The sequence below is a fragment of the Crocodylus porosus genome, unplaced genomic scaffold (genome assembly GCF_001723895.1).
Source record: "Crocodylus porosus isolate Cpor-Errol unplaced genomic scaffold, CroPor_comp1, whole genome shotgun sequence".
NCBI lineage: Eukaryota > Metazoa > Chordata > Crocodylia > Crocodylidae > Crocodylus > Crocodylus porosus.
Genome location: NW_017728951.1, coordinates 31,190,588 through 31,201,726, shown reverse-complemented (window position 1 = coordinate 31,201,726; position 11,139 = coordinate 31,190,588). Strand labels below are relative to the sequence as shown.

The following is an 11,139-nucleotide window of genomic DNA, read 5'->3' as shown; positions in this document are numbered from 1 at the left end:
GGGGTGGGGGGAAGTGTTTTTGTTTGTTTGTTTGTTTTAAAGAATACGCACAATAACTAGTATTTGCATGTTTGAATGTCAGCTATATGTATAGTGATATATGTTTTGGTTCTTGGCCTCCACAGAAGTTATGTACGGTTCAGAGTGTGAACTGCAGGGACATTGAGGGACGTCAGTCCACACCGCTGCACTTTGCAGCAGGATATAATAGGGTGTCTGTAGTTGAGTATCTTCTTCAGCATGGAGCTGATGTTCATGCAAAAGATAAAGGGTGAGTACTCATTTTATGTTTATTTGGCAGATGTGGTTGGTGTTTTTGTGTTAGTTGTAAGCCTTTGAGTTCTGCTAGGTGGTTCATATTCTGTATACAGTAAAAGCTGTGTTAACTGGCAGTTTATTAACCGGCATCCAAGTGACACAGCACAAGTGAAACCAGAAATACCACTTCCAGGGGACTTTCCTTTTTGCCGCCGTGAGCTGAGTTTTTTTTTGCCACTTTTTTGGCCCACAGCAGCCCAGGGCAAAGCAGCCTGTGCAGGAAAAAGCAGCCTACACGGAGCCCCGCTCCCGGTCCCCGGGCACACTGACACCGGGGAGTGCACCAGATGGTGCACATTTGATTACCCGGAATATTTGATTAACCGGCGTGCCCCATTCCCAAGGGATGCCAGATAACAGAGCGTCTACTGTACTTACATTCATAGATGCTAGGGTTGGAAGGGACCTCAACAGATCATCGAGTCCGATCCCCTGACCTGGGCAGGAAAGAGTGCTGGGGTCAGATGACTCCAGACAAATGCCTATCCAGCCTCTTAAAGACCTCCAAGGTAGGGGAGAGCACCACCTCCCTTAGAAGCCCGTTCCAAATTCTGGCCATCCTAATCGTGAACAAGTTCTTTCTAATGTCCAGCCTAAATCTTTTCTCTGTCAGTTTGTGACCATTCTTCATTGTTACTGCAAGAGGCACCCTGGTGAACAGAGGATCTCCGGTTCCTTGCTGCACCACATTTCATTCATCTCATGAATTTGTAGGCAGCCACAAGATCACCTCTCAGCGTTCTTTTTGCGGAGGCTGAGGAGATCCAGGTCCCTTAATTTCTCCTCATAGAGCTTGACCTGAAAACCCTTAACGATACAAGTGACCCTTCTCGAGGATATCCACATCCTTCTTAAAGTGCAGTGCCCAAAACTGGATGCAATACTGCAACTGCAGTCTGACCAATACTGCATAGAGGGGATGTATCATCTCCTTGGCAGTATTTGTCATGCATCTGCTAATGCATGATGAAGTGTGGTTAGCTTTTGCTGATGATTTCATCACACTGATGACTCATGTTCATCTTGGAGTCCTCTGTTACTCCAAGATTCCTTTCCACTTCTGTGCTGTGGAGAGGCTCACTTCCCAGCCAGTAGGTATGCTGGATATTTTTATGCCCTAGACGCAGTATTCTGCATTTGTCCTTGTTGAACTGCATCCTGTTGTGTTCTGCCCACTTTTCCAACCTGTCCAGGTCCGCCTGCAATTCCCTGCCCTCCGGTGTGTTCACTTCTCCCCACATTTTAGTATCATCTGCAGACTTGGACCAAGTACACTTCATGCCCACATCCAAGTCACTGATAAAGACATTGAAGAGTACAGGTCCAAGGACTGAGCCCTGAAGGACCCCACTGCCCACATCCTTCCAGGTCAATATCAACCCATCCACCACCACTCTCTGGATGTGACCCCCCAAGCCAATTTGCCACCCACCAGACTGTCTAATCTTCAGGCATTTCCTATTTCTTTGGAATATCTGTGTAATACCAAAGGAAAATATCATTTTGTAGTATTTTTAGGACCTGAAAATATAACTAGCATATAGTTTGTAAGAAGTGAATTATGTAATTCTGGCAAGTCAAAAAAACATTTTTCTCATTTCTCACACTTTTCACATCTAAAGAGTATGTATGTTAGCTGTTGGGATTAGTACGTTATTGTTCTTGTTAATGCTGTCAGTTTAATTGACACGAGAAATAGCGAACAGCTTTTCCTAAAGGTTTAAAAATAAGTATTTTTTCCTGAGGAAGATGTGTGTGAAATGCAATAAATACCTTAATCTTACAGTAGCACTAGCTATATAGATAGCTGCTTTTCATTTTTATTTGTTTCTTTTCAGAAGTTCAGGAGATCTGTAATTATGTTCAGCAATAGAGTAGAATATTTATGGTAGTATGTGTTATTCCTAAGAATGAGGTTTGTTTTATATCGAATATTGAAAATGCAAATTAGAGTTTCTTTTGATACAAAATGTAAAACCTAAATGTAATATGTATTAAGAAATGTTTGCTTAAATCATGTTTTTTAGTGGACTTGTCCCATTGCACAATGCTTGCTCCTATGGTCATTATGAAGTAGCAGAACTCCTTGTTAAACATGGTGCAGTTGTAAACGTAGCTGATTTGTGGAAGTTCACTCCCTTACATGAAGCTGCAGCAAAAGGGAAATATGAGATCTGCAAACTTCTATTACAGGTACTTTGCATGTTAAGGAGAAGGAGGTTAACAATGGAATTTACATTATTTAAACATTTCATTTTAATAATTTTGGCAGGGCTCCTTTAAGAACCTGCATTTTATTTTGAGGGCTCCAACTGATCATTATCAAACAGGTAAATTTTAAAAATGAAATACAGCTAAAAGGAACACTGTCCTTCGTTAGAACACTGTGTTGAGTCTTTTGGACTCTTGGATATATTATAGCTTTTCTATACACAGATTGAACATGAATTGAAATAAATTGAGTGAGATGTGTAAGAACACGGAAGTCTTACTTTGCTTATATATGCTATGAAAAAGTTGTGAAAAATGAGATGAATACACAGCACCCTCCAGATTTATTTATTTTTTTTATGTTCACAGCATGGGGCTGACCCAACGAAGAAAAACCGAGATGGAAATACTCCTTTGGATCTTGTTAAAGATGGTGATACAGATATTCAGGACCTGCTTAGAGGAGATGCAGCTTTGCTAGATGCTGCCAAGAAGGGGTGTTTGGCCCGAGTAAAAAAGTTGTGTTCACCTGGCAATGTGAATTGTCGTGATACCCAAGGACGGCACTCAACACCACTACATTTGGCAGGTTAGAGCTTTTAACTTCCAAATATGCAGCTGATTTTATTAGGTTCATTTAAAAGAAATGTTGTATTGTAACTGTGTTGACTGGTGAGTCTTACTAGAATGAGCACCATCATGCATTGTTGTTAGTGGAACTGAGATTCTGTGCTCCCATCACTTAAATCAGTCACTATTTCTCTACATTATGATAAGGAGCATATTTAGGCTGTTCTTTCCAAAGAGTGCCAGCACTTTTGTTAGTCAAATGCGTAAAGCCCAATTTTCCCTTAGTGAAGACAGCTTCTGTGATCTTAGGAGGCAGAGAAGAGCTTCTGTTGCCCATCCTTATGCTCAGACACAGGAACTGCTGTTATCTTTTTGGTGTTCCAGACCCTAGATTTTACATGGGAGAGGGGACAGACAGGTAAATCCCACTGACAGTCACAATTTCTAACTTTCTGACTGCCCAAAACCTGCCACAGGTTGCCATTCCAGAGGATTTAAGGAATGAAGAGAAAAGGACTTAGGTGAGGTGAATTTGCATGTGGTTGAGACATCTAATGCTTAAATATTTTTTAAGGCAATTAAAAAGCCTAGTAAGAAGTTAATAGACAATCTTTGCTTTGCCCATTAAATTACCATATTTACTGAATGTCACAGGACAGCAGGGCACTGTGAGTGTATCAATTTGGTTGCAGGCTGGCTGGGTGCTGCAACTGTATCAGTTACTGGGCTGTTTGGTTTGGGATTGAGGAGGCGGAGCTGGGAGTGAAGCAAAGACAAGTTTCACTTATAATAGTAAAGACAAATTTTACTTATAGCAGCAAAATAGCAACAAAAATGTTTAAACAGCAAAATATGGTTTACACGTATAACAGTTAATAAAAAGGTTAACTAGTAAACAGACAATATAGCAATAAAAGTTAAATTGGCACTAATAATAAAAACAGACAGACAAATTGACGAAGAGTTCACATTTGGTTAGCAATTTATCGATAGTCCCTTAGCACCAGGTACACGTCAAGCTGATCCAGTGAAGTCGGACACTGTTGGAGGGAGCACTGGGGAAGGTCCTTCAGTCAGGATCTGGTCCTTGCTCACACTGGGAGTCTGGAGTCCAGCCTTGTAACAGTAATGACCATTCTGTTCCGTCCTTCCTGCTGGTCACCTGATGTGCATGTTCCTTTATATCCTGTCCTGTGCTAATCTGTTGGCTTTAGAGCCACTCACAATCTTGCCCTACAGCTGTTTACCCTATGGGGTTAAAAGGTGTTAGAAATTATTATAATAGATTACTGTCTAAACTTGGGTTTACCCAATAAGCAAATCACACCACATCACTTTGGGGTCTGAGATTAGCATTTTTCCCTACCTAAGTGCAACCCACTCGGAATTTTTTGAAATGCGTTAATTATACCTTGTGGTCAGGTTTGTCAGTTTAGTGACCTTTAAGCAAAAATTGTTAGATCAGCTAAAGTTTGCAGTTTTGTTTTCTAGTTCTGCTTCTTGGGGCCCATGTTAGTCTTACAATTGGTACAGACAGTTAATTTTAACATTACAGTTATGCTTCTGACTGAGAGGATACGTCTGCGGGAAATAATCTTGCAAGCTGTGCCTTAGCTAATGTTAACTATATGCCATTACCAGATGCTTTCAAGAAGCAAATCTTTTTTTTTGCTACAAGTTGTTCATTAACACCTTTGGTTCTGACCATCACAACTGAATCAAAGATGAGTTTGAATTTAAGATGCCTGTGCTCCCCCATAATTAGATTTTATATGTGGAAGATTATGTTCGTGTCCGTCTGTCTCCCCCACCTCCCTCTCCCCCATTTCAGTGAGGGAACAGGCAGCTTGACAGGCATCCCCTGGGCCCCCCTGCCTGCACCATGAACCTAGCCATTTGTTCTCCCTGCTGCAACTCTTGCCCCAGCCCCAGCCAGGTAGTGGGGGCAGCTCCCGCCCCTGGCTGGGTCTAAACTGGAGTTTCCAGTTCCAAACTGGAGCCTGAGCTAGAGTCAGCGATTCCCTACTACTCTGTGGTTTTCCCTAGACACCCTGTCCCTCCCCTGTACCACATGATCTCCTCTGTGTTCTCTCCTCCGTGTTCCCATGGGTCATCTTGACCTGCACTGGCCAAACAGCAGCAGCAGTATTAGCAGTTTGAGCCCTAGCCATGGAAAAGCTTTATACTCAGAATCAGAAGTCTATAAGTGCAGGCTGTTCACACCATGATTTTCAAAGACGTTGGTTTTTTCCTTGTGTTTTAGTTATTCATATATTAAAATCATGTGATAGATTGGCATAATGCTCATTTAACCCATAACTAAATGTCTTCAACTAGCATTGAGAATAGTCCAAGAATTCTGTGAACAAAGTGGATTTGGCCATTTTTTTGGTGAGCTTGCCACCCCAATATGATTAAAAACAGCCAAGTGAACTTGTTATAACAATGACACTGGTTTCTCTGAGGACTTCTATATTCTCTCTTCCTTTACTACCTGTTAGCTGGTTACAACAATTTGGAGGTTGCAGAGTACCTGTTACAGCATGGAGCTGATGTGAATGCACAGGATAAAGGAGGTCTGATACCTTTACATAATGCAGCATCTTATGGGGTAAGTGCCTTTATCCTTTTACCTTCTTAGAAAAAAATTGAAGTTTTAAAAACAGAAATGAGATGCTGCTTTTATTCATGTGAATGCTGTGGTTTGTTTGATTATCTGTTTATATAAAAACGTAAGTTTTTTTTTTTTAATCTCATTTGTAATTAAAACTTATAACTTGATCACACACTTAGCCGACTGCAAATGTGGGGACTTTAAATTTGTGAAAACATCATTGGAATGTATTGTGCTTGAAAGGGTCATTCAGAAACTTATAAAATCAAGCAGTTCTGGAGACATCTTGTAAATTTGTTTTTCCTGTATGCATGCTGCTAGAATTTCACCGGTGAGGTTTTTAACTTCTGTGACTGATCTTTGTAAGATTTCAGCCATATGTGAACCCAAAACATAAAATGGTACCCTTCTGTATTTGGAACCAGCCTGGAATATAAATAGTTTAAATCCATTTAGAGCCAGGGATCTGAATTAAAGTACCCCCACCTCAAAGAGTTGAGATTTGGAGTTATGATTTGGTCCCATCTCTGTGTTTACAGAAGAAAATGCCTTAATTGTACATTGGTACATTAGGACTAAGCTCTTCTATTTTGTGAGAGTTTACTTTTTCATATTACAATTCAGATCAGTTCTAGGAAAATCAGATGAAAAGTTACACAAAAGTGTATATAATAATTCTGAGGGATACAAGATATTAAATTAGCATTCCAGAACGTAACAGGATATTTTATTTTCCAGCACGTAGATGTAGCAGCTTTACTTATAAAGTATAATGCCTGTGTGAATGCTACAGACAAATGGGCTTTCACACCTTTGCATGAAGCAGCCCAGAAAGGAAGGACACAACTTTGTGCCTTGTTATTGGCACATGGGGCTGATCCTACTCTGAAAAACCAAGAAGGACAAACACCTTTAGACCTGGTCACTGTAAGTGATGGGATCTTTGGGGAGATCTGTGGTTAGCTGCTGTTAATGGCTGCTCAGCTTTTTTCCTGGCACCAAATTTTAAAAAGTGAGCTTCTGTGCAAATTGTGAACACTTTGGATTCTCTAGTGTTTATACAGGCTTGGTTCCAAAGGCCTAATACACTTTCATTTATCTACTTTTTCTGTTCTGTAGCTTAAGACTGCTATAAAACTCTTGTAATTGCATAATGAAGAAAGAAAATCAATGGTTAATTTTGTTCCAGAATTTACACTTAGTACTTCTACATCTTGCTTATAATAGTTATTTTGCCTGACACTAGACCACGAAAATTGCTTTAGCAGCAAAATGTAAATAAATTTTATAAATTATAATATCCTTCCCATTTTATAATACTTAGCGTGGCTGTTTAAGATGTTGTTATAACGCAATCAAATGCTGCACCTTAAGTAAATGAGTAATAAGTTTTGTTGTCTCTTTTGTGTGTAACCCTATGCAAGTTTTTAGAAATAACAAAAAAGGATTAAATCTTGGTGCATGGTAGACTTTTTGTTTAGAGCTTTTCAAAATAGAAAAATATTTCTATAAAAACTCACTTGCAAATTAGTTGAAATGTGATACTTAGCATTAGCTTTTTTTCTAGGAAAATCTTTGAATAGAAAGTTTTTCTTCACTTTAATGAACTGTCTTTTGATATTTAGGCAGACGATGTTAGCGCACTGTTGACAGCAGCCATGCCTCTTTCTGCATTGCCATCTTGTTACAAACCTCAGGTTATAAATGTATCTCAAACTACGGGACCCACGGCTGAACCTTTGTCTTCCGTTCCATCCAGCCCATCCAACTTATCAGCTGCTAGTAGCCTTGACAACTTGTCTGGTAGCTTTTCTGAACTCCCATCTGTTGTTGCTACAAATGGTGCAGAAGGGGCTACAGTGTTAGAAAAAAAAGAAGGTGAGGTTTTCTAAGATGTGAATTATTGCCTCTTAAATTGTTTAAGGTATTCAGTGGATATGGGCTTCATTCATTCATCATTCATTGAGAAGATTTTCACTGTTTTTATATAATTTGGGTGGGTTTTCTAAGTATTCCTTAATTGTCAACAGAATTTCTAGTTCTGTTTTATATCCCCATTCGTTCTGTGTTTTTTTTTCCAAGTTTAACGTGATGAGTGAGGTCTAAAAGTTCCATATTTTTGGAGACCTTTAAAATGTCTTCAATTCTACAAGCGCACACCCCTCCCCCCCCGCAACCTTTTTACTGGTAAATATGAATTTTTTTTTTTTTTTTTTGCTAGAAATCAAGTTTATCAATACTTCTATTGGTACAGACTTTTTATAAACAATTAATTTCTGGATTCTAAACAATTGCTTTTAAATTAGCCATCTTGAGAAGGTTGCTTATGTAGCTTTTGTTCACTATATAGAAATACAGTATTGGTTGCTGAAGAGTTGCCTTTTTATTTTATTTTTTTTAAAGAGCCTAGCACATTCTAGTTGGGTTTCACGAGAAACGATAATTGTCACATTAGGAATTTGACTATTTATTTTTAATGTTTGCAAGTTTGTTTGCTTGTTCACTTTTTAAGAATTCTTGTATTTCCCCTTATTGCAACAGTATAATGTGTAGCATTGTAGAAAGTACAGTTATGCATGTAATTTATAAGCTGTTATGTTCAGTTCCAGGTGTAGATTTTAGTATAAATCAATTTGTGAGGAATCTTGGACTCGAACATCTGATTGACATATTTGAAAGAGAGCAGGTAAGTAGTATTTCTGTGCACCACTTTGCAGCCTAAAAAGGAGGAATGACAGGACTCTGCTAGGGATTATAGCATTAAGGCTGTCGTACTTACTGGGTCAGGCCAAAAATTCATCTAGCCCTGTCTCCTGTCACTGACAGTGATCAAATGCCTTAGTGCAGTGGTTCTCAACCATTTTCAATTCAAGACAGCCCCTCCATGGCTTTTGTGTATTGGGCGGCACCCAGTTAAAAAAAACTAATGTATATATTACAGTGCTTACCTCCTTGCAGAGGGGCTGGTCATTGGGGGACAGGGAATTGGCCAGGCAGGGACAAGCCTGAACCTCCACTTTTTTTTTGCCTCTGATTTGTTTCCTCACACCTTGGGGCAGCCTTCAGAAGATCTTGCAACACCCCAGAGTGCCCCATCACCCTGGCTTAGAATCACTGCTTTACAGCAGTGGGGCCAGCCTTTTGGCAGGTGTCACAAATTAGGCCCTGTGCCCTCACCAAGTACCACTCTGATCCCCTTGCCCTGCCTGATCCATCACACTGCTTCCAGCTCCTTGCCTAATCTGCTGCTCTGCATTCAGCTTTTCCCTGATCTGCCATGTGCCCCACACACAAGCTGTCCATCCACTTGTGGCACATGTGCTGCAGATTGGCCACCCCTACTTTAGAGGACGAATATAAGAACATAACACACAAAGCAATCCATTCCCTTTCTTACCCTTCCAAGTTACCATCAGCCAGAGGTTTAGGAGTGTCCTAAGCCTGACTTTTTTTTAATTAGTCCCTGATGGACCTATCCTTCATAAATTTGTCTAATCTCTTTTTGAATCCAGTTAGGCTATTGGCCTCAGCCTCCTCAGTTGCCTGTGACAGTGAGTTCCACAAGTTAATTACAGATTTGCTTTTTTATACATGAGTAAAAAAAGTACTTCCTCTTGTTTGTTTGACACCTCCTCTCTGATAATTTCACCAAGCTCCCTCTAGTTTCTGTTTTATGAGACTTAGCACTTGTTTTCTATTCAATTTTTCTGCATCATTTGTAATTTCTGTAAACCTCTACTATATCCTGCCTCAGTCTTTATTCCAAGCTAAAACGTCATAGTCCTTTCATTGTCTTCTTGCATGGAAGCCATTTCATACAGTTATCTTTGTTACATTACTCTGTAGTAGGATTGGAGTGCTGCTGTAACTGTGATAGCCCATGAAATATGTGAGAAGCAAGGTTTTTTGTTTTGTTTTTTGGTACTCAAAAATTTGTCTAACATGTTTTCCAACTGGATAGCTGGTTCAGTAAAATGTGCCACCAAAAAACACCTTGTTTCTGGTCTTTCTGATATAGATCTATATCTTTTTTAAATGGAGCTATCAGAACCACATTTACCTGAATCCAAGACAACTTCGAAGTTAAGACAGCCCCCAAATAATTAGATTCTACACACGGACAGTTTATAAATTTGTTGTTATTTTCCATGAATAGAATCTTAACTATTTGGGGGGTGGGGGTCATTTTAATTTTTTCCCCCATCCCCTCCACTGCTACAACAGGGAAAGCAGTAGCTTGCAGGAATGAGGGCATTTGCCTGAATCCTATCCTGTGCTTCCACCCACCCACCCCACCATCTGCACCCCCTGTTGCCTGCCTGCCCTGCAGCTCCTGGTCCTGTGCCCCTCATCCTTTGCAGCCTCACCCCCCCCACAGCCACTTACGATCCATCATAGTTCTGGTCCCATTCTAATCTGGGATGCAGACCATGTGGTAGCTCAGGCTCCAGCCACGCCATACACTAGAGTTTGTAGCAGCAGGAGCTCTGGCCCTGGGTTGCCAGAGCTGCCTGCCATTGTCACTACTGCATGGCTTGGCCAGTACCAGAGTTACCGTGTGCTCTGTGCCCTGAGCCGAAGTCATAAAATCATAGAAGTAGCGTCAGAAGGGACCTTATAGATGTTCAAGTCCGACCCCCTGCCAGGGCAGGAGAAAAAAAAAAAACTGGGCTCAAATGATCCCAGCTAGGTAGGCATCAAGCCTCCTCTTAAAGACCCCCGGGGTAGGAGCCAGCACCACTTCCCTTCGAAGTTGGTTCCAGATCCTAGGCACCCTAACTGTGAAGTAGTTCTTACGGATGTCTAATCTAAACCTACTCTCCAACAACTTGTGGCCGTTATTCCTTACAATTGAGGGTAAGCGGTGGGGCAGGGAGAGGTGGCAGGAGAGCAGGAGGCCCTCAAATTCAGGACAGTGGTTCCTCCCCCCATGTAAAAGGACATGGAAAAGGGGCACACCTCATCTTGGAATTGAGTAATTACAGTACTTAAGATGTGAATGCACAACAACTTTTATATAAATGACATCATGGTGATGATTCCTGTTTAGTTTTCAGTTCCTTTCCTAATGATTCCTAGCACTGTATTGGTTATATTCATCCCTGTTGTTTTTTTGCTTTCAAATAGGATAAATAGCTTTTTAAGGAAAATCAGAGAAGCAAAGTCAGGGAGAAGTGTCATTAAAACATTCAGAGTCCAACCAGTGTTGCTTGTTGCCAAAAAGGCAAAGTCATTCTGTTTTAACAAGATTGTCCTCAGTAATGCTTCCCTGCTCAGCCATGTGAGGCCCTAGCTGGAGCACACTGTCTTGTTTTGAACACCATGCTCTGGGAAAAAAATTGGGCAAAATGAAGAAAGTCTAGAGGGACCAAACAAAAGTTATAAGAGTTTAAAAAATATGAACTGTGAGAAGTTGAATGAATTAG

General features: G+C 40.5%; 1 protein-coding gene across 1 annotated transcript in view; it reads left to right on the top strand.

Annotated features, from left to right (window-relative positions):
• TNKS2 (tankyrase 2) overlaps window positions 1–11,139 on the top strand; it is a gene marked incomplete at its 5' end in the record, with an annotated part of 57,046 nt that overhangs the window by 24,757 nt on the left and 21,150 nt on the right. Inside the window, 7 exons of the mRNA XM_019555520.1 lie at window positions 2,346–2,511; window positions 2,899–3,118; window positions 5,601–5,710; window positions 6,452–6,640; window positions 7,339–7,591; window positions 8,317–8,399; window positions 9,226–9,264. Coding sequence (XP_019411065.1) covers window positions 2,346–2,511; window positions 2,899–3,118; window positions 5,601–5,710; window positions 6,452–6,640; window positions 7,339–7,591; window positions 8,317–8,399; window positions 9,226–9,264 — 1,060 coding nt within the window. The remainder of the gene's footprint in view (window positions 1–2,345; window positions 2,512–2,898; window positions 3,119–5,600; window positions 5,711–6,451; window positions 6,641–7,338; window positions 7,592–8,316; window positions 8,400–9,225; window positions 9,265–11,139) is intronic.